Source organism: Phyllostomus discolor, chromosome 5 (assembly GCF_004126475.2).
Source record: "Phyllostomus discolor isolate MPI-MPIP mPhyDis1 chromosome 5, mPhyDis1.pri.v3, whole genome shotgun sequence".
Lineage (NCBI taxonomy): Eukaryota > Metazoa > Chordata > Mammalia > Chiroptera > Phyllostomidae > Phyllostomus > Phyllostomus discolor.
The window spans coordinates 15,406,263-15,433,448 of NC_040907.2; the positions used below are offsets into that span (position 1 = coordinate 15,406,263).

At 50.7% G+C, this 27,186-nt stretch overlaps 1 protein-coding gene across 15 annotated transcripts in view; it reads left to right on the top strand.

Moving 5' to 3' along the window:
- The window catches only part of SRRM1 (serine and arginine repetitive matrix 1), a 31,969-nt gene extending 25,914 nt beyond the window's left edge, over nt 1-6,055 (top strand). For all 15 annotated transcript variants that reach the window (XM_028511220.2, XM_028511218.2, XM_028511221.2 and 12 more), the window contains 4 exons: nt 675-1,139; nt 1,730-1,925; nt 4,438-4,647; nt 5,021-6,055. In XM_028511220.2, the coding sequence (XP_028367021.1) occupies nt 675-1,139; nt 1,730-1,925; nt 4,438-4,647; nt 5,021-5,125 (976 nt within the window). In that variant the 3' untranslated portion in view covers nt 5,126-6,055. The remainder of the gene's footprint in view (nt 1-674; nt 1,140-1,729; nt 1,926-4,437; nt 4,648-5,020) is intronic.
- Nucleotides 6,056-27,186: the final 21,131 nt, after the last annotated feature.

A 27,186-nucleotide genomic window follows, 5' to 3' on the forward strand; every position in this document is an offset into this window, starting at 1 on the left:
CTAGTTATTATATGATGATAAAGAATTTTCAGTTTTCTCAAAGCAGTGCAATACTGTCTTCTCAAAAAAACATCATATTGATTTCATTTGGATTACATTAAGTGGCTTTTGACAAATTGGAATTCATTATGAAACTGCAAATTTCTCTATTAACCAGAATGTCCTATTTTGTAGTCATTTATGACATACAGGAATTTATTAAGTGATATTTTTACTTAAATGAGGATAAAGGCATAGCATTTCCACTTAGAAATACACTCCCTTTGCCTGGTGCTAGTACAGTACAGGCAAATACACCTCATTTTGTTGCACTTTCAAATACTGCGTTTTCATCAACACCAAGTCAAGATCCTCCACCAGCAAAGAGACAGCTCAGATGATGGTTAGCATTTTTCAGCAATAAAATATTTTTAAATTAATGTACAAACACTGAAGAAAATGCTATTGCACGCTTAACAGACAGCAGTGTAGTGTAAAAATTACTTAAGTGTGCTGAGAAGCCAGTAAATTTCTTTGACTCGGTTTAGTGAGGTGTCGGCGTTGTTACCGTGACCTGACGCTGACCGCTGTGTCTCTGAGGCGTGCCTGTGTGACCGTATTTGCTGGTTGGTCTTCTTTGTGCGCCGCTTCACCTTGTTGGGCCTCTCAGTGTAATGATGGTGTATTTTTCCTAGGACTCCTTCTCCTCCGCCGCGTCGGCGCTCACCTTCCCCAAGAAGATACTCTCCTCCGATACAGAGGAGGTACTCTCCTTCTCCCCCTCCGAAGAGAAGAACGGCTTCTCCCCCACCCCCTCCTAAACGAAGGGCATCACCAACTCCACCACCAAAGCGTCGGGTCTCCCATTCTCCGCCTCCCAAACAAAGGAGTCCCCCGGCCACCAAGAGACGTTCCCCTTCATTGTCATCGAAACACAGGAAAGGGCCTTCCCCGAGCCGGTCTACCCGGGAGGCCCGGTCCCCCCAGCCAAACAAGCGGCATTCGCCCTCACCACGGCCTCGAGCTCCGCAGACCTCCTCCAGTCCTCCCCCTGTTCGAAGAGGACCGTCGCCATCACCCCAAAGAAGGCAGTCCCCGTCTCCAAGCACCAGGCCCATTAGGAGAGTCTCCAGGACTCCGGAACCCAAAAAGACAAAAAAGTAAAAATATTTTATGCCCTTTGGTTAAGAACTCTAGCTTACATAGCTCTCCTTATGTTTTAAAGCTTTTTCTCCCCCTCCCCCTTTACTAAGAAACTACAGAAAGGAATAAGCTGTGAATACCAACTGCCAAAGCATGTTCTAGTTACTATGCAGAGATGCTTTCTGTTTACAGGGTAGTTCTTGATGGTGTAGACTAAATGCCATAGGATTTTACCTGCTTTTTAGGAGTATCAGCTTTATTGAGGGCATGCTTCTAACACTGACCTGAAGTGATACATAGAATAGTTCTTGCATGCCTATGTAAGAGTGATAAAAACAGTCTTAAATACAATACAAGGGATTGGCTTTGCTAATTTCACACAGAATGAATCGTTAACAGAATGAAAGAGGATTGTGAGTCTTGGACTATTCTGCAGGAGACTTAGCTAGTATAAATTTGAGTTAGTATAACCAAGTAGCAAAATAAGCATTGTACAATATATTTAAAGTTTGTTACTTAGTTGTATAATGGTAGGTGGTTATTTCCTCTTAGCGAAGATCTCCGGTCTTGTATACTAAATGTTTTGTTTTGTTCGCTCCTTGTCTAGAGCTGCCTCACCAAGCCCTCAGTCTGTAAGGAGAGTCTCATCCTCCCGCTCTGTCTCAGGGTCCCCTGAGCCAGCAGCTAAGAAACCCCCGGCACCTCCGTCTCCTGTCCAGTCTCAGTCACCCTCCACCAATTGGTCACCAGCGGTACCGGTCAAAAAGGCTAAAAGCCCAACTCCAAGCCCATCACCGGCGAGGGTACGTGCCTGCCCTGTGTGGGGCATCCTTTATGATTGTGTGTGGTTGCCTGAAAGCAGAGGAAAGCTGTTGTCTTTGGTGGCTCAGGGGAGCATCGCTTTTTGCTGTTCAGACGCACTTTGAGGAGGAGGCACGCGTTGAGTGGCGGTGGTTGCATCAGCGGTCCCTGCCTAACACTCTAGCCGTCTGCCAGTTTGTGATCTGATACCGTCAAACGCCGGGATCCTGCTGGTTGAGATTGGATTATATAAAAAATCTAGAAAAAAGGAAAGAAAATAATTGCCCATGGTTCTGTTATCTAGGGGAAATACACCTTAATATTTCTGCTGTTTTCTCTTAAGTGTTTGACACTTTTGAGGATACCTAATTAAGATCACACAAATCAGTCAAACTTTCAATCTTGGCTTGTGTCCATGTTAATGCGATTTCGCATTTTGTAAAAGAAAAAGTACATACCACAGAGAAGATACCAAAATGTTTGGCAGTGGGGTATGTGTTAGGGGGTAACGAGTGACTTTAATTTTCCTTCTTTGCACTTTACTGTTCCTATTTTTTTTATAGTGGAAATACAGTTGACGCTTGAACTATGCAGATCCACTTAACATGTATTTTTTTCCAATAAATACACAGTTGACCATGCATATCCCCTGGTTTTGCATCTTCAAATTTAACCAACCGTGTGGGTCGAAAACAGGTTGGAATCCGTGGGTGCAGAGGGCTGGCTGTACACTTTGTTCTGCGGAACTGTTTGAGGGCTTGAGCACCCGTGGATTTCGGTGTCCTCAGAGTTCGGGAACCAGTCCCAAATGCATATTGAGGGATGGTTGTAATTAAGTCAGGGGGGAATCAAAGGTTACTTGTGGATTTTTTACTTTACAGCAGGTTGGCAGCCTTTTATCCCTGCGTTGTTAAGGGTCAGCCATACACTGTTTCTATAATAAAGAATGAACCTTGTGATTTGTGAAGCATTAGATGGAATGGAAAGCGCTTTATTGTTTCATGTCTTTGGCAAGCTACATAAGAATAAGACTCTTGTCTTTATTACATTGTCAAGTTTAAATATTGGAGTATTAAAATATTGGGGTTTAAATCTTTCCCTTTTGTGAATCATTAATCTGATATTGGACAGGTTTTCATATTATATAAAATTAGTCCATTTAAATGTCCATCTAAACAGTTGACTACATTGTGCAAACTAATTGGATGGATTGGGGAATTTTAAGTAATTGCTTAAAAATGTGAACTTCAAGAATTGTAGACTAGAATCCGTTATAGCGGGGCCTGCCCTCCACATAAGTTTGGCACACGTGCAGTGAAGAACAGGCGCCTCCATTCCAAAGATGGGAGGGGTCAGGTGGTACGGGGGTACCAGCATGTGTATGGGTTGATAGCTGTGCTGTGTGTGAGGCTAGTGTTGTGGGTGATTTACACATGCATCTGTTTAGTCACCACAGCAGCTTTGTCAGGGATTGTCACACACAGTTTAAGGTTGACACAAAGGGCTCATTTAAAAAGTCAAGCAGAATTGTCTGAGGTCAAATTGTTAATACTGGGTTGGCCAAAAAGTCCATATGGTTTTTTCCGTAAAATAAAAGACCTGTTTTTCATTTTCACCAGTAACTTCATTGATTTGTGTATATTGAGGATGTCGGCTCTCCTGTGTGGCCTGACATTTGTCGTTCTCGATTAATGTCTCGATCGCTTTCGACTTCAGCTGGTGGCCCGACCAGGGGCCATCATCCTTTGGGGAACCTGCAGCATGAGACCACACACCACTTCTGACACATTCGATCAGTCCCGGCACCTTCCTCACACACTGCACAGATCCTTGTTTGCATTTCAGTTGCGTTTTTACCTTTCTTGAAATTATAAAGCATAACATGCCCAAAATGCTGTGCATTTTCTTCTATCTTCAATATTAAAATGGCTGCACAAAATTCATCAATTTTGATAAATTTGTTATGCACACTGATATGACAGCTGTCACAATACAGTCTAACAGAATTGGTTTTGAATGAAGTTAAAGATAACTAAGCGCTACTAGAGCCATCTTATGGGAAAAGAAACAGATGCACTTCTTGGCCAACCTGGTAGGGTATGGAGGAACCGGAGTGCCACTGGGCTCGGGCCTGCCCCAGCACAGAGACTTCCCTTCTGTCGCACACGCCGCTGTCCCCACGGCTGGAGGTCACCCCGACTCACTGCAGCCCTGGAGATCGGGAAACCTGGTTTAATGTGCAGTTGGTGGGGTAAAAACATAAAAATCGGTTACCTTCACAGTTCATTCTGACACTTAATAAATAATCTGTGAAAGATACCTTCACTTTCAGTGTGGTTCCCATCTCTAGGAATAGTTTTCTTGGTCGTAATTGGCCTTGGGCCTTTTTTCCCCCTGAAGCCTTATGAAGTCTTGAGATTGGTCCATTTAGTCATTTCCTTGGGGATAGAAAGAGTTGAGTTGAACAAAATTTTAATGATTGACTTATTGCTGTTTATATTTCTGGATTTCTAGAATTCAGACCAAGAAGGGGGCGGAAAGAAAAAGAAGAAAAAGAAGGACAAGAAACACAAAAAGGATAAGAAGCACAAGAAACACAAAAAACACAAGAAAGAAAAGGCTGTGGCTGCAGCGGCCGCAGCCGCCGGAGCCCCCGCAGCCACTGCGGCCCCTGCCACCACGTCAGCACAGGAGGAGCCAGAGGCGGAGCCGGAGCCCAGGAAGGTGCGGAGGGCACTGTCCCGGGGCTTATACAGATGGCTACATTTTATTTTCATTTATTTTTTTAATAATTGGCTACTTGGCTGTTAACTCTTTTGATCTGTTTCTCGATCACGTGCCAAGGACAGGAGTTTGCCAAGACAAATGATGGGAATATGAATGGCTGCCAAAAAGTTTAATGTGTATTTTTAAAATAACCTCTCTGAGATATAATTAACACACCACACAATTTACCCATTTACAATACATGCTTTGATGGGTTTTAGTATATTCATGAAACTGTGCGGCTGTCACCACAGTTTGGTTTTGCTCTGCACTTAGCATCTCCTAACGGTGTCTGAAGACCTAACGCTCTGACCTTTGTGGGTTTTTCCAGGAGACCGAGAGTGAGGCCGAGGATAACCTGGACGACTTAGAAAAGCACCTGCGCGAAAAGGCCCTGAGATCGATGAGGAAGGCTCAAGTGTCCCCACAGTCTTAGGTGGAAATGTTTGTTACGATGTAAATTTTATTTGGTTTGTACTCAATCCAATTTCAAAAATGCTAAAATGTGTTTGAGCTTTAGACTATAACATTTGTTGTAATAATTGCTAGGTTGAAGTTCACCATGTAAAAAAAGGGCATGGATTTACATTGCAAAAGGTGTCCACAGTGTATTAGTGACATTCTTTCATTGACGGCTGATATAAATTCATTTAGAGTGAAATATTTTAAGCCAAAATAAGTCCCTTTTTAAAAAAGGGGCTTTAAATATTGTTGGCATTTTTATGGTTTGTTTGAATGCCCCTGGCTATTCCCAGAGGTTTTCTTTTTTCCTTTTTTTTTTTTTTTCTTTTCTTCTCATTTGAGTCTTAGCACCCATTTAAGTTATGATGCTTCCAACCTTGTATGGTTTTGCAGTTGCCCAGAAATAAGACCACTGATGAACTGCCACAAAGGTGTAAACGAACGTTGAATGCCACGGTCTTTCCTGTTGCCTGTGGAGTCTCTGCTGAGAGGAGGCGGGGTTCCAGCCCTGGGGTGGGGCGGCGAGCGGAGGCAGCTGCCGGCCGGGGCGGGGCATGGCACTGTGGGTTCGTGCTGGTGTGTAGAGGGTGATCTGGAACACTGGAATTTCATTCTGTTCTGTTGTGTTTTTTTGTAAAGGCAATTAACTAGTCCGAGGAAGGATCCTTCAGTTACATAACCTTTGTTTTAAGAAATGGTTCCATTCATAGTATTGTCTTATTCTTCCAATTGGTATATACAATTTCCAGAGCTCTTGTATTTGGAAGGCTGGAAGGGCCCAGACTTTTGAAATGGTGTCTTGTTTTCACTGTTTTTGTTTTTTTGTTGATGTTTTTTTTTTTTAAACTAAAGCTATGTAAAGCTTGTGGATTAAACAGAATAAATTTCTAAATTTAAAAATGTTGGCCACTCACTTTCACTTACTCACCTCAGCGCTGCAGGAAACCTGCCCCTTTCAGAAAGCTGACGGTACCCCTCGGCACCTTGGGCGGGGTGGGGGTTGGGCATGGGAAATAAGGTGGTGAAATTGTCTTACCCTCTTTATCTTAATAATTCATGTGGTGAGTGCTGTGAGTGGGAAGAGCTCAGTGTGGCTGGAGCGTGCGTCATGGGCAGGTCGAGCTGTCCGGGCCTGGGCGAGCTGGCGGTGCTCCAGACAGCCGGCAGCGTCCGCACGCCCGGGTGTGGGAGGGCCCGGCATGTTCCAGGGAGTGGGTAAAGGCTCGTGGAGGACTGGAGTGAGGGTGGGGAGGGTGGGTTCATGTACGGCCACCCACACTCAAGTCTTTTTTGCATGTAAGATGAGCAGAGCAAAATAACTGAAAACTTGGAGTCGACAACGTTGAAGGAGGTAAAGTAGCAACATTCACGTGAAGGAAGTACAGGAGGTGGGGACCATGAGGAGCAGGTCGGCACGTGGGCAGCTCATTTGATTTTAATTTCTGGCATTTGAAGCAAAAAGGAGAAAGAGAGGGCCTACGTGTCTAAGTTTCAGGAAAACTTAGACTTTTTTGGTGGCTGTTTAAGAGGCAAAAGGTGAATGAGGGTTCTTCTACAGGGCCCGGACTGAGGTGGTCTAGGGGGACTCCATGACTGGCAATAGGATCTTACACGTGCGTGTGGCTGTTTTCAAGGGTCTGTGCATGGCTCCTGACTTGATGGTTTGTGGTATCGGGACAGCACAGAACGTGCATTTACCGAGACGGCTGTTGCTCACTGTCCCAACGAGAGCAGGTCAGCGCACATCCCACGCAGCTCCGTGTCCAGCCAACATTTATTCCTGTAGCACGATTACTCTTCCTTTCAGTGTGACCTGGTAGGGTTTTTCTTAGTCCCTGGTGGCTTTCCCTACATGTAGTCTCTAATCCATGCATTTATAAATGTCATCTTTTTTTAAATATATTTTATTGATTATGCTATTACAGTTGTCCCATTTCCCCCCTTCTCTCCCCTCCACCCTGTACCCCCCTCTCCCACCCACGTTCCCCCCTTTAGTTCATGTCCATGTGTCATACTTATGAGTTCTTTAGCTTCTACATTTCTCGTACTATTCTTGCCCTCCCCCTATCTATTTTCAACCTACATTCTATGCTACTTATTCTCTGTACCTTTTCCCCTTCTCTCCTCCTCCCACCCCCCTGCTGCTAGCCCTCCATGTGCCCTCCATTTCTGTGGTTCTGTTCCTGTTCTAGTTGTTTACTTAGTTTCTTTTGGTTTTGCTTTAGGTGTGGTTGTTAATATTAGTGAGTTTGCTGTCCTTTTACTATACATGTCTTTTCTTTATCTTCTTTTCTTAGATAAGTCCCTTTAGCATTTCATAAAATAAGGGCTTGGTGATGATGAACTCCTTTAACTTGACCTTATCTGGGAAGCACTTTATCTGCCCTTCCATTCTAAATGAGAGCTTTGCTGGATAGAGCAATCTGGGATGTAGGTCCTTGTCTTTCACGACTTGGAATATTTCTTTCCAGCCCCTTCTTGCCTGTAAGGTTTCTTTTGAGAAATCAGCTGACAGTCTGATGGGAACTCCTTTGTAGGTTACTGTCCCCTTATCTCTTGCTGCTTCTAGGATTCTCTCCTTCATTTTTACTTTGGCTAATGTAATGATGATGTGCCTTGGTGTGTTTCTTCTTGGGTCCAACTTCTTTGGGGCTCTCTGAGCTTCTTGGATTTCTTGGAAGACTGTTCCCTTTGCCAGATTGGGGAAGTTCTCCTTTATTATTTGTTCAAATAACTTTTCCACTTGTTGCTCCTCCCCTTCTGGTACCCCTATAATTCGGATGTTGGGACGTTTAAAGGTGTCCTGGATGCTCTTAAGCTTTTCCTTGATTTTTTGAATTCTTATTTCATCATGCTTTCCTGCTTGGTTGATTTCTATCTTCCTTCTGGTCCACTGTATTGTTTTGAGACTCAGATTCCTTCCTTTCACTATTGGCTCTCCTCTGTGTATCTTCCTGCATCTCTTTTATGGTAACCTGCATCCTTTCATCTAAATTGCGCCCAAAGTCAACCAATTCCGTGAGCTTTCTGATCACCAGTGTTTTGAACTGGGCATCTGATAGATTGGCTATTTCTTAGTCGCTCAAAAGGATGAGTCCTGGGGGACTGATCTGTTTTGCTGGAAACGTGTCTTATGTCTTTCCCTGTCTCTCCCCCCCCCCCCCCAATCTGGTCATTCTTGTTACGGTGGGGGGTGGAGCCTTAGGTGTTCACCTGGGCTGGGCACCCCAGTCGCTAGATTGTGACGTTGTATGTGGGGGCGGGGGCGGGAAGGAACAATGGCGGTAGTTCCCTTCTCCTGGGCTCAGACCCTTCTTTGGGATCCTGGGTTGTGCGCTCTGCCCTGGTCCACAATCGCCGCCTCACTGGGTCCCCCAGCCGCAGCTTGCGTACTCAGGGACCCCCGCTGCGTTCTTGCCCCCCGGATGGCTGTCGCGCCGATTTTGTGCCAAATTTCCCCGACCTCCGTGCGCCACCAACCCACGCCAGTCCCATGCCCGCCCGGCTCGTTGTCCCCTACCCGTCTGGATGTACGGGTCTACTTCAACTTCTTGGCTGTCCGACTTCCATTCAGATAAATCCTGTCAGTTCTGAGTGATATTCTATCTGTAAATTATTGTTGTTCTATTCTTGGTTGTGCGAGGAGGTACGGTGCGTCCACCTATTCCTCCATCTTGCCAGAAGTGCTCACCTACCATGTCATCTTTTTTTTGATGTGTCAGATGTCTTTCCAGTCTGACACCCCTGACCTAGACCCCTATGTAACCAGCTCAGTAACTCAATAACTTCGTCTAGATGTCTAAAGGGCATCCTGAATGGAGCATGTCCAAAATATAATTTTTTTTTAAGATGTATTTTTTAGAGAGAGTGGAGTGGGGAAAAAGAGAAACATGGATGGGATGCCTCTCACATGTTCCCAACCGGGGATCCAGCCCACAACCCAGGCACGTGCCCTGGCTGGGAATCGAACCAGCAATCTTTTGTTTCACAGGCCAGTGCTCAATCCGCTGAGCCACACCAGCCAGGCTGGGCAGAATTTTCCCAATACCATATTCTGATCTTACCCCATCTCATTCCAGTACCTATCACCCTGAAAGTCGAGTCAGTGCTGCCCATGGTGGTGTCATCCTCCCTCCAACACGCACACAAGCCGTTCACTCCCAACAACCTGTCAGATTCTCATACTGCCCAATACCTTCGGACAGTCGCAGAGTGAAATCTAAATTTCTTCCAGTGGCCCGCCAGACCCAGTGGCATTGATCTGAATCCACGTTGGCAGGAACTCCCCAGTCTGCTCCGACCACACCCGCCACCTTGCTCTGCCCTTAACCCACCAAAATCAACCTCTCTTCCACGGTTCATTTCTGCGGTTCCCTCACCCTGGAAGGCATCACCTCCCACTCCTCCAGCTGGTTTTCTTGTCTTTCCTCAGACAGCCTTCCTTACCTCCTTTATTTTCATGTATAGCAATTATTATCACTACGTGAAATGTAGTGTTGGTCCCCAGGAACTTGCTCTTGCTCTCAACTGTGTGCCCGGCGCTGGTACAGAGCAGAAGTACAAGTATTTGATGAGTGGGTGAATGAGTAAGTTGAATTGACCATCGTTACATTTACCTGCGTCTGCCAGGTGCCAGCGGGGTTTGAAGCAAAGAAAACGACAAGACGGTAGCCGCCCTCAAGGAGTATCTGCCCGCCAGGGCTCTCGTAAACATGCAGAAGACAATTTGGAGTGGGCAAAGCATAGTTCATAGAGTCAGGTGGCCCAGGGTTTGTACCGTGGATTTGCTGCGTCACCTCAGTCAGGTCACGGGACCTCTAAACTGCTGCCAGCTCCCCTGGGGGAAACAGTGGTGGACTCGGCCCCAGAGTTCTGAAGATGTGTGAGTGAATGCATGTAAAGCACTGAACGCATAAAGGTTCTTGCGTTGTTAGCTAACGAGGCACGCATTCATTCTGCTCACTGTGGCAAATTTTAGTTCAGACATCTAACACGGATTGTAATCGACCTTAACCCTATTCAGTGCAGTTTTCTCTTTTTTAGATAGAACTTACCACCATAGAGCTCACTGTTTTAGAGCGTGCAACTCAGTATAGTCACAACATGCAGCCGCCATCGCTGCAGACATCGTCACCGTCCCGGTGTTCACGGTTCAGCCGCGGCACCGCGTTTCTGTGTATCGCTGAGCAACGCTCGCTGGCGCAGACACACCGCCTTCCGTTCACCCCGCCCTCCGGGGAGCGTTTGGACCGCTCCCACTTCCGGGTGTTAGGAGTAAAGCAGCCAGGACATGTGCGTGTGAGTTGGTATGGACGTGTGTTCTCAGGTCAATATACCTGGGATGGAATCGGTGGGTCATACGATAAATCTAACTTTTCAAAAACTGCTGCATCGTTTTCCAAAGAGCAGCTGCACCATGTTACCATTCCCACCAGCAGTGTACGAGGGTTCTGACTTCTCCACCTACACTTACCTACACTTCTTTTTCCTTACCTACACTTTTTTATTTTTTTTATTTAATGATTTTAGAGAGAGAAAGCATCAGTTTGTTTTTCCACTTATTTATGCATTCATTGGTTGATTCTTTTATGTGCCTTGACTGGGGATTGAACCCCCACAACCTTGGGTATCAAGATGCTGCTCTAACCAACTGTGCTACCGGGGCAGGGCCTCACCTACACTTACTTGTCATTTTGTTTATAACCATCCTGGTGGGTGTGACAGCATCTCATTGTGGCTTGATTTGCATTTCCCTGATGGCTAATGATGGGCATCTTTTCATGTGCCAATACACCGCAATGCCATTTTAAGCTTATTTGTATCCAGTTGAGGAGATTTCTACACCTGTGGCTGTAGGTTTAGACCCAGGGCTATCAGGATCTCTGTAGAGCAGAGGGGATAATGCATTCTCGAAGTGCTTTGTAGGCTCTCATAGCTATTCTGGACATTGGGGCTGGAGGAAGCAATGGCCACACAAAAATTCGTTCCCATTTTATAAAGACCAGGGAACTGGGGAAAGTGTGACTTAAGGTAACATAGATGCAGGTCTAGTTAATATTGTCTCTCCTAGCTTCTGACAACCCAACAGTTTTTCTCAGTGTCTCTGTCTAGTATCGTAACAATAACAACCAAAGGTGGTCAAGTCAACCAACCTGAGTGTTGTCGTGGTGAAAGGAAACAGACCACGTGAGGTTGGCCAGGTGCCTCTGAAGCAGCAGTAGGAGTAGCTTTTAGTGGATGTCGCTAACAGGGAAGGAGAAACCCCGTCTAGGACCAAGATGGTCTTGGTAAACCCCAGAGCCCGACATCTGTTCTCTCAAACACCTCGCTAGGGCCCAACCAGGCAGGGACCCTTCTGGCATTTTAAGCGCGGAGGTTTCTGCCCACGCAGAGCCAAGGGGCCCACCTATTCAGCTGGGCCTGGCTGAGCACCTGCCAGGTGCTCCAGGCTGGGTCAGGGGTCACATCCCACGATCTCCCAGTTCCTTTTTCTCTTGCTGTTTCCTGCCTGGAATGTCCTCTCTTTTGTCTCCTCATGTCCAAATTCTTTTTGGACTTACAAGTGTATTTAAGATGATGTTTTCTAATTATAAAAAAAAATACATGCTCACTTTTAGAGAATTCAGAAAACAAAAATATATTAAAAAAAGTATCGTTGGCAGTCCCACCATCCAAACCAAGGACGCCTGTCTCAGGCTAAATATTCTGCCTCGTGACAGCTAACCCTCTGAGCTCCCCTCTAACATAGGGCAAGCCAGATTTTTTTCCTATGTATTCATAAGTACATATGTAGCTACAAATATCAGTGTAATTACCATGTATACATAATGTGTGATTTCATTGGGCAAATCTGGAACTAAAATTGCAGAATACATTTTAAATGTTTTCTATAACTAGGAAATTTGGAAATTAAATGACCCCATGCCAACATCAAACACAGCTACAGTTGTCCCTTTTGTATATTTCTTTCCTTTTTTTAGTTTTTTATTCTTTTTTATATTTCTTATCTAGCCATTTTTTTTTAATGTAGTTGCCTCTATTTAAACTTGCCTCTGTCGGTAAGATGGTGATAATGGTGCCAGCTCTTAGGGTTTGGGGGAGGATGAAATGAGGTGACGCTGGGTCACAAGTCCCTGGGGAGCTTCCCAGCTGTTATCTGAACCAGCCCCACATGCGGAGGGCAGGGAGTTACTGAAGGAAAAGGCAGACCGCCCCAGACTGGTAGGTGGCACTTTTAATAAGCAAGGGAACTCAAGAGGCTAATCTTGAGCAGCCTAAAGATGAGCAGTTTTCTGCATGTGCCTGCTAATATCTTAAACGTTCTATATAGCGCCCTGGCTGGTGTGGCTCAGTGGACTGAGCGTTGGACTGCGAAGCAGAGGGTCGCTGGTTCGATTCCCAGTCAGGGCACATGCCTGGGTTTCGGGCCAGGTTTCCCACCCCCCAGTAGGGGGTGCACAAGGGACAACCACACATTAATGTTTCTCTCCCTTTCTTTCTCCCTCCCTTCCCCCCTCTGTCTAAAAATAAATAAATAAAATCTTTTTTTAAAAAGTTCTATACAGGGAATTAACGGGGTTCAGTCACCTACCCAGGGGACCTGAATTGGAGTCAGTCATGTACCCTTCCTTCGAGATGGTATCAACACATTTCCATCTCGAGGCTGTATCCTTGGAGCAGCTTCTGGGGGCAGGGAAGGCAAGTGGAACGCACATTCCAAAGCACAGGGGAAGGGAGTGGGCAGCCTCTTACCTGCCTGGGTCCAGCTCAAAGGTCACACCAGTGTTACGTCTTCCTGTTGACCTTCTCCAACAGATGAACAAATGCAGTCCCCACCCCAGTGGAGCTCACGGCATACGGCAGGAGAGGAGGGTGGGGTAGCAGAGGGGCACTCAGGTAGTGGTCGGACCAGGTAACAGAGGACATCGGGTAGGAGAGCTGTGCCCTATAGCAATGGACAAGGACGATGCTCCTCGGACAGCCGCTCAGCCGGCCGTGGGCATACTGCGGGATGGGGCAGGCGATGGCACCTTCCCTCAGCCTCAGTTTCCTCTTCTGTAAACTGGGTATGGATTCAATAAGGTTATGCACAGAGGGGGCTTAGTTCCCGCCTGGCACATCATGAGGGCTCCATCAATGGCAGTCATGACTCTGTCACCGGATCTCCGGTGCTGGCAATTGGAGGATGCACGGCCATCCCTTAAACAGTGCATCCTGTTCACTGTAAAGACACATGATGTCAGGGAGGTTTAATATCAGAAGTCTTACATTATATTTTATAGCGCAGTGATTTCCAACCGGGCGGGGTGCTGCCAGAATTTTTAAAACATGTAATACCCGTCCAGTTATGGGCACTGACCTCTTTTCCCCTTAGATTATCAAATTAAAAAAAATGATACCAGCCAACACAACAATAGTGGCCCAGGGTGAATGAATCAAAATTCTATGTATATATAAAATATTATATCTATATATAGTCAAACTGACAAAAAGTTTATTTTCTGCTGTGTCGCAAAATTTTAGCAATTAGTTTATGTGTGCCATGAGATGAAAAAGGTTGAAAATCTCTGTTATAATGTATATCTCTCACGTCATCCGTAGTGTTACACCGTGTACAGGAGGGTCGCGTCCGCCGAGGAACTGGTTCGGACCCAGCCCAGGGGCTCACTCTGCTGTCTGCTGCTGCTCCATTCTCTCTCTCCCGGTTCAGCAGTAGTCCCCCATTCTTCCGCTAGGTGGCGCCATGGCCCTGGCTGCCTGCAGCTCCCCCATTTCTTCCTCTTTCCCTGGGCCTCCATCCCCCGTTTTGTTTGTTTCTGTTTTTATTTGGAGGGGGCGTCTTTTTTCCTGGCAACCAGAGGCCCCAGGCTCAGACGTTCTCTGGAGAATTCCGGAGCCTGAGGAACAGACAGACACAAGGCCCCTGCTGTCCACTGGCCCCAATCCACCCCCAGCTGGAATTCCTTCACAAGCAGCCCCCAGCTCTCTCTAGTTCTCACCTGCACACCTTCAGGGACAGGAAACTCACTCGTTTATGAGGGTCCCGCTCTGGAAGGAACCCATGTAATGGTCATGCCCCGGGCTCTGAAGACGAACCCAGCTGGGTTCTAATGTCTCGATTTTGCTCCTTGCCGTCTCCTTGGTTTATGCATGAATGCCCAGGGCTGGCACGGAGGAGGCACCCACGTGGTGAGAGTGAATACCCAAACTCAGCTGTTTGCGCATCAGTTTCCTCACCTGAGAAATGGGGTCAGTGATACCATTTACCTCGTGAGGCTGTGAGGATTAAACGGGACAGGACCTGTAAGCGAGCTTAGCCCCAGACCTGGCACACAGTAAGTCCAATAAACACTCCGTTCACTTTCTCTCCTACCTTCGGATAGCTCTGTTCTGACCACCTGAAAGTCCTTCTCTGGGAGAAATTGCATTCTGGTCCTACAACTTCCGCACACGCACCTTGGTCTTAGTTCTGTCCCTTGGAGCCGTACAGAACATTTTCCGAGTGATTCCACTTCCTCAGCCCGGCACCCACATCTGCCCATGTGCCGAGCCCTGGGCTCACCCAGACAAAGACGCGGCCATGGCGTCTTCCTTCCGGCGCCTGCCTGCCGCTCTCACCAGGGGAGGTGACTGGGCAGCAGTGGGACCTCAGTGAAGACCTGGAATGAGTATTCTGCCTTCCACCTGCAATCCTGGGGGCTCTAACGCCATTTCGTAGGGGAAGGAACCAAGGCACAGAAAGTTCACGCTCACTGGTGATCCATGGAGGCGGACTTGGATCCCGTCTGACTCCTGACCCCACACCTTAACCTCTAAGCCATGTCATCACTGCACTCTGGAGGGTGCTCTGGGCCGGGGGGAAGTTTCCACCACCACCAGCACCACCACCGCCAGCTTGACGCTGTGGCTATCATGTGGCTTCCCAGCAGCTCTGGCCCCTGGGAGCCATGTCTGGTCCTGCTGGAAGCCCGTGCCATTCGGGTAGGGCCGTGGTGGGCTCGGATGGCTTAGGCCACCTCCCCAGTCACAAAGCCCCACACCTCTTCAGTCAGAGACGGTGATTTAAGACAAGTCAGCAGGCTTTCAGGGGAGAGAAGCTGCTGCTTGCTCCTGCAGGAGAATTCACAACGTGGAGGGCGTGCGAGGGCTGGAAGCACAGCAGCTGTTTTTGCCAAAAGACGGTTCCTTCTGAGGATGGAGCATCACACGGAAGATATAATAGAACCCAGTCTGTGGCCCCACTAGTTACCTCTTTGTGTAACTAATCACCCCAAACGTAAAAGCTTAAACCCACGCACTGTCATTATCTCACAGTGTGGAGAGTTGGGAATCAGGAGGCCTGGAAAGGTGGTTCGGGCTCAGGGTCTCTTGTGGGTCAATAGGGAGGTGGTTAGGGCTGCAGCCGTCTCTTGCTCCCAAGGTGGCTCAGTCCCATGGTGGCTGGCAGGTGGCCTCTGTTCCCCAGCCGGGGGCCTCTCCGTGGCCGATGGCCTCTACCAGAGTGAGTGACGAGAGAGGAAAGGAGATGAGGAGCCGACGGTGTCGTGTGTGACCTAGCCTCTGAAGTTGCACACTGTCAAGTTGCTCACTGTCGTTTCCACATGTCTCTGTTCTCTAGAAGCAAGGGAAAGATCTGGAGGGGCTCTGAAGCCAGGCACCAAGTCCAGCCCACCTCAAGGGCAGGATAATTAGGCTTCCTTTGAGGGGAACAGCAGAGAATGCGTGGGCTGCTTTAAACCAGCTCTGCCGCTACCGCCTGAGCTGCTGGGCCGGCAGCTCCGAACTCGTCCTTCAATGCGGGAGTCAGGTAGTCCCCCTTATTGCTTCCACCAGTGTGAGCCGGGTTTTCTGGTCCATGCAAATCACAGACCCCAGGGCCTCTCGGGAACCACTTTCATCATCCTCATCCCCTCCTCCAGACTGTGCCCCTTTTACGTGTACGGTGAGAGCTGGGCCCGGGCTCTGCTGGAGGAAGGACGGCCTTTCACAGCCTCGGGGCCTTTATCCCACAGCAAAGTCTAGGTCCCAGTCCCACGGCCGCCGGTGAATAGAGCCACGGGAAAGCCACGCCGTCGTCCTGTTGACTCGTGACCGGTCATACTCCTCTGTCCACTGGCTGCTCCTGCTGAGACACAGCTTTTTCATCCCGGACTTTCCCCTAAACATGGACCATCCCAGGTCTCTCTGGGTCAGTCCCCTCTCGGGGGAGGAGGACAGAAGAGTCACACAGCCAAGCGGGAAGAGTTCTGGGCCAGCCTCGACCCTGCCTTGCTGTGTGACCTTGAGCAAGTCCCTGCCCCTCTCTGAGCCTCAGTGTCCTCCCTTACAGACCTAGAAGGTTGGAGCACAAGCCTGAGGATGCTTTAGGGTTTTCTTAGTTAACAACGTTGTCCAGAGGGACACGGAAGGTCAGGAGCAGCCTCACCTCAGACAACCGGCACCTCGTGTGGCCATGCGTCCCCTAGCGGTGCTAAGTCCATACACGTGCTGCCCTTTGCTGTCTGTCGTCTCACTTGATTCTCGCAGCAGCCAGTGAGGAGACAGGACAGGGCAGAGCCGCAGGACCGACACAGCCCCCACTCTGGGACCTGCGGCAGAGCAGCCGCTGCCATCATGGCGTGTGTTCCGCTCACTGTGTGCTGAGCACGCTACGTGTGGTCATCTCGTTCCACCCTCACAGCAACCCTCACGGGCGGTGACTGTGACTGCCCTGTTATAGGGAAGGGCACTGAAACCCACAGGGGTGAAGTCACTAGTCCGAGGAAAACGCAGTAGAAGTAGGCAGCGGGCCCTGGCTGGTGTGGCTCGGTGGCTTCAACGTCAACCTGCAAACCAAAAGGTTGCCAGTTGGATTCCCGGTTGGGGCACATGCCTGGCTTGTGGGCCAGGTGTTTCTCTCTCGTTCTCCCTCCCTTCCCATCTCTCTAAAAATAAATAAAAAAAAATATTTTTAAAAGGAAGGAAGGAAGGAAGGAAGGAAGAAAAGAAAGAAAGAAAGAAAGAAAGAAAGAAAGAAAGAAAGAAAGAAAGAAAGAAAGAAAGGAAGAAAGGAGGGAGGGAGGGGGGGAGGGAGGGAGGGAGAGAGAGGGAGGAAGGAGCTGGGATTCAAACCCAGCCTGACTGTCTCCAAGTCTGTCCCTGGTTTCCGTCGCACGACACCCCCTTGCTCCAGCAGAAGCCCCACGGTAGGGAAAGGGTGGGACAAGGCCAGGAGGCTGGAGACTTGGGTTCCTGAACAAACTCTGAAGCTGCGTGTGATGGAGGCAAATCCCACACCTGTCTGAGCCCCAGTCTCCTTTCCAGTGAAACAGAGGATGGTTCTCACCTGGTTGTGGGGACAGGTAGGGGGGAGCACTGTGCACGAGGGCACCGTGTGAGCGCTCCTTGTGCGCCGCCCGGGGCTGTCCGAGTGTGAGAAATCGCCATTGTTCCCCACCCCAGCGCAGGGCCTGGGCAGGAAGTGGGCAGGCTGACCGGGTGGGCCAAGTGTCCCCGAGTGGCTGTTTCCACCCTTGGCGTACACGAAGTCCCCAGGAAAGGAGGGGAAAGGTCAAGAGGAAAGGACAAGGCCCTGGGTCCTTATCTAGAACATTCCTTCGACTCCAAGGCCCTCTGGGGGGAGAAGAAACGTCTGTACTGTCACCACTGAGTTCCAAGCGTTCCGGAGGGCTCAGCGGAGAGGAAATCTGTCATCACCTGACCAGGCATCCACCAGAGAGGTCAGGACGGGTCAGCTGTCCTCCCCTTCCAGCCTCCGTCCTTGCCCTGCCCTCATCTCGTGGCTCAGGACCCAGCCCAGGCCTGGCCCCATGGCCTGTCCTCCCAGCAGGAACGCTGGACGCCAGCGGGGAAGACCAGCCGTGCGACCCACCCGAGCGACGGCTGGGGAGGGCGGCTAGGATGCAGGGTTGGGGTGACCGGGCTCTGATTCTGCTGTAGTCCCGTCCCTCCTCTGGGCCCCAGTGTCTCCTCTGTGAACAAAGGGGCGTTTGCCAGAGGGAGCTGGCATCCTGCTTAAGTCTCGTCCTGGGTTCAGACAATAGCCACCTGCCACGCCCGTCACCGGGTGCTGCCCCCCCTTCCTTCTCCCGCCCCTGCTGGAGGAGCAGCGCCCTCCCCTCCCGCTGCCCCCTTGGTGGGTAGCGGACTGGACTCCAGCCCGGGGACTTCGCCCCGACGCCCTCTTCCAAGGTCTGTGTCTCTGATGCTTCCTGAATGCTAGGTCTTTCTAGCTGGACAGAGAGCTCCCTGGAGGACAAGAGGCCGGGGCCTGCTCATGCCCCCGCGCCCCTCAGGGTCTTGTCCGAGGAAAAGGCTGCACAGACCGTACGCCCAGACCCGGTTACCGACTGTGCGCTGGGCCGGCCTCCAGGCCCTCCGGGAACGCCCACTTGACCCCCAGGACCCTGGGGTCAGAGCTCTGGCCCCGCAGAAAGGAAACCTCGTTCCCTCGTTCCCGTGCCGGCCTCCCCTCCGCTCAGTCTGTGTGATGCTAGGCAAAGCCCTTGCCTTTTCTCAGAAGCGTCTGTGGTTTCTCAAAGTGCGCTCACGGGGGCCGAGTGTGCGGTGGCTGTTCCCCAGAGTCCTCCCCAGAGAGGTCGGGGCCGGGACCCCATGCTGCACCGCCCTGCGCGCTCCCTCGGCACTTGGGACTGCCACACGCTGGGCTTTCCCTGAGATTTCTGTCTGTTTTGGTTTTACGGTTTAACTGAGGGAACACTGATGTACAGAAAAATTGGCATTTTTAAAGTATACAGTTTGGTAAGTTTTGACATACACACACACACACACACACACATATATATATATATAAACTCAAGAAGCCATCCACACGATTGAGACAGTGAACACATCCATTGCCCTCAAAAGCTTCCTCACGGCCCTTTTCCATGCAGCCCACCACCCCCGAGCCACGGATCTGCCTTCTTTGGTCACACACGTTTGCGTGTGCCAGACTTCTGCGTCAGTGCAGTCCTACAGCACGTGCTCGTTCGTTGTCCGGCTGCTTCACTCAGCACAATCGCTCCGATGCTCATCTATGTTGGCTCGCGCATCGGCGGTTCACCCCTTGCTAATGCTGAGTGGCATTGACGCCCCTACTCGTCCACTGGTCTGCCGACAGCGCTTAGGTTGCTCCCGGTTTTCAGCTCTTACAAAGGAAGCCGGTCTGAATTTCCCTTTACAGGAGGTGTTATCTGAAGAAGTTGCATTCCAAAAACAAACAAACAAACAAACAAACACACACACAAAAAAATGGACCAGATGATCCCTGAAGTGACAGGTTTTTGAGAGGCGGGAGCTGGGAGCTGAGGACAAAGGGAACGTCCGTTTTCGAGCCCCCGCTGGTGCCAAGCCCCTGACCGCACTCGCTCGTTCAATCACAGCGCGTCTGCGGAGCAGCTGCCGCCGCCGCTGTTACTCCCAGATCACAGGCCAAACAGCTGAGACAGAGAGACATCGCTGTGGTTGTCTGCAACGGACACTCACCAAGCGGCAGAGCGTGACTCAGCCCCGAGGTCTGGCTGCCCCTGCGCCCAGGGCCGCAGTCGCCACAGCCTGCGCAGAGAAGCAGCTCTGGTCCCATGACTCACGCGTGGCTGGGTTTCTCCTTGCACGGCGTCTCATTGTGCCGGCCCCTGGGGGACACCCAGGCAAGCCCGGGAGCACGGTGAGTGCGGGGGCCCAGCAGTGGCAGAAGGTGAGTCAGCCACGTGACCAGGAGGCACCTGGTCCTGGGCAGGGCAGAGGAAGCCCGGGGGAGCCTCATGTGATACAGAGGCCCCCGGACTTCTCACAAATGTCCTCTCTTGTAACATCCACAGTGACTGTGAGGTGGGAACTACCTCCATCCTGCAGCTGAGAAAACTGAGGCTCAGGAGGGTCTGTCGGCTTCCAGGAGCAGAAAAGCCAACCCAAAGCGGCTAAAACAGTAAAGACATTCATCTGATGAAACAAAAGGCAAAAACAAGTTCTGTTTGGCAAGTTCCAGTTTCTTAATCCAGGAACTCCACAGGCCTTCGGGGACCACGGCTCTTCCCCCCTTTGGGGCTCCCCTCTTCGGGGCGCCGTTCTCTGTGCCTCGGCCCACCTCTCCCTCCCAGCCCTACAATGACTGCAGCAGTTCCAGGGGCCAACCATGGCACCCAGAGGTGAACAGGGAACCCTTTCCTCTCTTGTCACCACTTTTAAGAGGGAGGAGACCCTCTCAGGAGCTCCCAGTAGAATTCCCCTCACTTCTCATTGGCCAGAATCGCCTAACCCACTCACTCCCTGGATCAGTGAGCCCCCATATGGCTGAGACCCAGCAGGAGCCCATTCCTGGGGCAGGGCTCTGCTGCAGGCCCAGGTGCGGCGTGGGGTGGGGGGCAGCAAACAACATCAGGGGTTTGCTCCTAAGGAAGAAGGGGTCTGCCTTGGAGGAGAAGAGACTTGCTCAAGGTCGTCCGGCTCATCAGAGGTGGAGCCGAGCTCTAATTCACGTGGAGGTGCGTTGCCTTGCCCGTACAGCTCCCCTGTTTATTTTCCTCACTCCACGGAGCAGCGAATTGAGGCTCCGACTGTGCATCCCAGGCCGGCCCCATTGTTTCTTTGGGAGCCCGTGTGTAATAAAGTAACACTTTAAGTGCCTGCCACACACGGTCCCATCACCTGTGCAGTAAGATGCTGTTATTATCCCCATTTTACAGAGACAGACAAAGAGGCACTGAGAGAACAAGAAGCTTGTTGGGAGTCACACAGCCAGAAAGTGGTGGTGCTGGTATTTAAACCCTTCTTGGTATTGCTGGATTCTACCCCACCGAAAGGTCAAGGGTGGTCCGCGGGGCAGGCCCAGACCAGACAGGGATTGCTGAGCTGGAGCAGGTGAAGGCTGGCTGCTTGGGATGCCCAGGAGCTGGGAGCCGAGCAAGGGAGAGCCAGCTGGCGGACCTGCAACCTGAGTCCAGCAGCCGCCGCCGCCGCCCACTCACCTCGCCTCTCGGGTTCCAGGCCTCCTGCCCAGCCTCCTCCCCCGGAAGGCTGCCGGACTGATTCAGGTTTACGGGCAAGAAGCACTCCCAGAACAGCTCAGTGAGCCACAGACACCTACAACCCAAAGGAACTTCAAAGAGTTTCTTGTCCAACCCCACCCCATTTTTCCAGATAGGGAAACTGAGGCCAGTCTCACACAAACGGTTTTGTTTGTTTTTGTCTGTTTTGCATACTTCCTCCTGCCCATGGCCTAGAACACATAGTAGGCAGTCAATAAACATTTGTAGAAGGAATGGCTGACTCAGTGAATGAGTGTGGTTTTCCTGAGGCACTTAGCATGGCAACAGAAAGCTGGTTCCTTCCACACAGAGCCCCCTGTCTTCTCTAGCCCCTCCCGTCACAGGTGGGAAGACCCAGGTCACAGAAAAGTGTCTTGTCCACAGTCGAGGACGTATCTGCACAAGCCACACAAGCCCTGGCAGGCACAACATTGAATGCGTTTCTCCCACACCAAGACACACAAACACACGCACGCCTCACTTCAGGTACAAAGACAGGACCCACGGAGTTGGCCTAGAAACCAATGGGCGGGGGAGGGGACAGGACCCTTGTGCAGGAAACTGCAGCCAGAGCTCCCAAGGGGCCAGAAACAAAACCAGAAAATAAAAAGTTAAATCATCCGCCGCCCCCCTACCCTGCCCATCTGGTGTGCATGCCCATTTTTTTTTTTCTCCCTTTCCTTGCTTCCACTAGTCGTCACCAGGCTTCTGGCCCAGCTACATGGGCCAAGTTCAGACACCCAGCGGAGACCTGTGTCTGGGGCTCAATCTCAGATTCTAGGACAGTGGGCCTGACGGGCCACTGCCCACCACGGAGGACTGTGGGAGCGGGCCCTGAGAATGGGGGTGTGGGTGGCTTCTCAAAGAGGAATGCGGAGGGAGGGGGAAGCCATGCCTTCCAGTTCAGTCAGCTGGTCTGATCCCTTCCCAGCCCACATCTTCCCAGACGAGAAGTCTTGGCTATCTCCTGTGATGGAGCTCTTACTGCCCACACAGCACAATATCACCCATTGTCCCTGATTACTCATTATGGCTGAGGACTCTGAAGTCATACCCTTCTTTTGAATTCCCCATTACTCATTTGCTCATGTCTGTGGTTGCAGCATTCGTGCAATTTAAGTCAAGGTAACCCAACCGTTCCCTCATTCCATGGGGTTGGCTGCTATAAACAATTTTACACCTTGTAAATCCAAACACCGTATTCAAGAGGATCTGATTGGTTTTCCCATGTGCCAACTTGTTAGGGCTGCCCCTGTTGGCCAGAGCTTTCACACCAGCCGCCCCTCGCCCTGCCATTGGTTGCCAGCCAGCCTATAGAATGGCTGCCTGATGACCAGAGGCCGCCCATTCCTGGAGAGTGAGAGTGAGGTCATTTTGAGCTTCAGTTCTTGCAAATGTTTTCTCTGCTTCTGATTTGCCTCTGGGCCCAGGCCAGTTCCCTGCGCTCCTGTCCCCACCCCAATTATGTGTTCATTGTTTACAGAGGCTTATTCTTCTCTTTCCTGGTGTTTCCCCACTTTTTTCCTGCTGATTGCACATTTCGGACACAACTCTGCTAATTGCAAACGTGGCCGCGTATATGGCTTTGGGCAAGCCTCTTCCTCTCAGTCTGAGCCTGAGACTCAGTCTCAGTTTCCCCCTGTGTGTATCGGGGCAACTACTCATAGGGCTACTGAGAGGAAGACAGGAATCCAGGTACAGGCCAGTTCCTGTCACAGAGCTGAATACTAAACAAACTCAGTGTCTGTCCTTTCTTTGGCTTCAGCCTTTGCTCAAAGCTGACAGAAGACCCAGAGACAGAGCTGGACTAAGCAGAGAGAGGTGGCTTGAGTTCAAGCCTCCGCTGGGTATCTGGCTTGCTGTGTGACCTGGGGAAAGTCCCTCTCCCTCCCTGGGCTCAGTCTCCCCATCCGTCTGTCAAATGAGAATTGGCCCAGAGGAGCGTTTCCCAAACTGCACAACAAGGGTTGCTTGGCACAACATGAAAAAAGAGCCAGGGATCCCAACATTGGCCGGACTTGTTGGGGAAAGCCACTTTTAGAATTCAAGACTCTGACAACAAACTCACAACTCTTGACAACTGAACCTAAAAACGCAAAATTGATCTAAGCAAACAACTGGAACAGGAACAGAATCACAGAAATGGAGATCACCTGGAGGGTTATCAGTGGGGAGGAAAGAGGAGAGAATGGGGGAAAAGGTACAGGGAATAAGAAGCATAAATGGTAGGTGCAAAATAGTCAGGGGGAGGTTAGGAATAGTATGGGAAGTGGGGAAGCCAAAGAACTTGTATGTATGACCCACGGACATGAACTAAGGTGGAGAATGCTGGTGGGAGGTGGGGTACAGGGTGAAAGGGGAGAAAGGGGAGAATAAAATGGAACCACTTTAATAGCAAAGTCAATAAAATCTATTTAAAAAAAGATATTAAAGACTCCAAGGCTATGCTGTCCAACATGGTAGCCACGACCTGTATGTTTGTTTAAATTAAAATGAATTATAATCAGTTAAAATATAAAATTCAGTCTCACCAGCCACATTTCAAGGGCTCAATAACCACGCGTGGCTAGTGACCCCACACAGCACGGAAGGGACCAGAGCGTGCCCGGGACTGCGGAGAGTGCTGGCAGGCGCTGCAGGCAGAGGAGGCCTGCCTCACCCGAACCCAGAAGTCCCCACACTCGTTGGACCACGCTGCCTCTACAGACCGTCGTTGACCAGCGTAGGGAATAATCCCGCTTCCGGGAGCATGGTCTGGAAGATGTTGAGCTAGAGGATCTCTCGGGGCCCTTCCAACTCAAGGGTGGAGAAGGGGAACATTCTGGCAACTGAATTCCTCTTCGCAGAGGGAACTGCTGGTGTTCAGCAGGTCTCGTGGCCAAAAGACATTGTAGTTGTGGGAAGAGAGCCCCCCTGGTGCAGCTGGGATGCACCGGGAAGGAGAGGAAGCAGAGAACTCGACTGTTGAGGGGGCTACAAGGAGTGGAAGCGGGAAGGGCGATGACAGAGGAGATGAGAGCGAGCTGAAGGCGGAACCGGGTCTGGCAATCACGGGGGACGGTAGAGCCGAGGCCAGAGGGAGACCAGGGGCCAGGACAGCCGAAGGACTCGTGAGAGCAGAGACTCTGATGCTCAGGTTAAGTCATCTGCACACAGCGGCATACAGCACAACTCCCCTCACCCGTCACCCATGACTTAGTCAAAATCTACCACACATTGCACTGGCCGGGTAGCTCAGCTGGTTAGCGCATCATCATGATACGCCAAGGTCGCAGGTTCAATCTCTAGTCAGGGCACACGCAAGAATCAACCAATGAATACATCAGTAAGTGGGACAAGAAACTGATGTTTCTTTCTCTCTCTCCCCTCCTTCCTCTCTTTCTAATATCAATAATTTTTTTAAATTTTTAAATCTACCACACTTTTGCACTAAATCTTGGGAAAATCAAGAAAAAAGGGGCCGTGCTCCACCTTCAGGCTGCCGGTGGGGTGGAAAGTCCCTCCAAGGGAGATGAGAGCCGGACGAGATCCAGAACTCGGCAGAAGCAGGCCGTGTGGAAAGAGGAACTGAAGGTGACCAGGAGCAATGGGGTCCCCCAAGAGATCAGGAGGTGTGAGGGTTCTAAAACATCCCCCAAATGCCTGGACACGCCTCCCATTGCAAGGTGAGGTTTAGCGTGCCCTCGCCTTTTGAATATGGGTCTGTAACTGCTGGAGCAGTAGAATACGGCAGAAGGGACCCAAATTTTGGAAGACTAGTAGGTTTTACTTCCTATTTAGAGTCACTTTTGGTTTGCAGCACAATGATCAAGCCACGACCAAGCCACGCTGGGCAGGGCTGCGCCTCGGTTTCTTTACCTTCTGGTGGGGATAACAACAGTACCTGCATTCTTGTGAGGATCAGAAGAGTGCGTACACAGAAAACCCTTAGGGCAGTGCTTGAAACATAAGTACGTATCACACGTTAGCTTGCAATATTCAACAACCAACTTTTGAGCACCTAATATGTGCTGGGCACCAGGCTGCAGTGGCCAGGCCGACACAGGCCCCGCCTCCTGAAGCCAACATTCCAGTCCTTCTCCAGCTTTTCTTTCCCGTGTGTCTGATCCTCAGACGGGCCCAGGGGGTTGGCACAGCAGCAGCGACCTCGCCTCCGTGGGACGGAGGTGGAAACTGTGGCCCGGACAAGACCACTGATGTTCTCTTTGCACAGCGTCTTCGTCTGCTGTCACACATTTCTGTGTCCCTTTGACAAAGTCACTGTGACATGACTGGCCCCGAGGCTCCGTGTCTCCGTTGGCGAGCTGTCCTCTGCCCGAAACCCCTCTAGCAAGTGACATTGCAAAGGCAAACGTGACTGGCCTCTCGCCGCTGAGCCCTCTCACGATAGACAGAGGCTCTTGGAGGCACGAGGTCGGGCCCTGTGTACGTGCTGCCCTCTCCCCCTCGGCCTCTGAGGTGAGGTGCGCGTGATTCCACTTGTGACCGATGCAACCCGGCCCAGCCTCGTCTTCACGGATGCCTGGAATTCCACCATTTATAACTCATTCTTTTGGGTTGAGCAATTGCTCTAGGAACTTCTTTTTATCTCTAAAATTCCTCGGGGATGGGTTACTCACACCTTAGTGAGCTAAGAATTGGCCTTCAGGACGATCGCCTTTCTTCTAGAGATACAGAATATGGTCCAGGAGGAAAAGAGAGTTGCCCAGGAACGTGTAACCGGTCAGCGGCAAAAAGCCAGGACAAGAAGCTGGAGCTGTTCACGCTGCTTCCCGTGCTGGACAGGAGGGACAGAGAGACACGCATTGATTGTTCCCCTCGCCCTGTGCAGCCTGCAAAGACCTCCCCCACCAGAGCGCACCTGACTCAGGCAGGCCAGCCTCCTCCCTGACGTGGACATGGTTGTCCTGGGCTGCCTGAACCGCTCCCTCTTCTGATGACAGGGCCGGCTTCAGTATTTATGATAAGTAGCCTAAATGCACTGCTCACTGGTCTGCTGCTGGATCCCCGGGGTGGCCCCGGTGTCTGGCCTTTTCGAGGCCCAGGTTAGCTCCTCTTTCCATTCTTGGCGAGCCCCAGAGCTCTCCAAAGCCTTCTTTTTTTTGTTGTTTAAGCAGCCAAAGTTGGTTTGTGTTGCTTGCTTCTGAAGAACTCTAATGGACAGACCCACTTTACAGATGCGGAGAGTGAGGCGTGGAGAGGAAATGTAAATAAGAGGAGATAGAGCCCGGACTGCAACCCGGGCGCCCCGACTCCCTGCCCAGGCGCTGGCCTCCCACCACACTGCTGACTCTGAGCGGCTGGTCTGGAGGAAAGACGGTGGAGGGGAACGCAAGTGAATGGGCCTGGAGACAGAGGGCAGAGCAGTCAGTGGAGTGGTTTTGGAGTCAGACAGATGGGAGTTTAAATCCCAGATTTGCCCCTTACCACTTATGGGGTCTTGGACAAGTCATGCCGCATCAGCTGTAACACAGGAGCATGGGACCTTTGTGTAGACACGGATCTGCAGGAACACGGTTGGAGAGTAGGGCCGTGTGCAACCGGGTGGATTTTAGCCTCATGCACCTCCTCTGACGGGGTCTCCTCGGGCAGTGAACAGCCTGGACAACTGTACACAACTAGACAGCACCGGCCTTCACAGTTAAGTGAGATGATGTATGTAAAGGTTTGGGCACCACGCCCAACACTTAGAGAGCATTCATAAACAGTAGCCACGGATTGTCGACACCATCACCATAGGCTTTGTCTGGCAGGCGTCCGGCAGCCTGTGGTGAAACCGGAGATCCTGAGCTCCTCCCTTTCTCCCCACTCACCCCCAAACCTCACAACCTTTCCTGGACGGCCTCAGTGCTCTCCCTCCAGGGCTCTGCGGCTTTGGCCGGGCTGCTGGGGAGCAGGGTTCAGTTTGGCCAAGGCTCCAACGTGTTGGGGCCCAGCTGATGAGCCTTTCTTGCTCCCAGGTTCTGAAGGTTCTAGTGGCCAGCCCTGCCCTGCAGCCTCCTCCCTC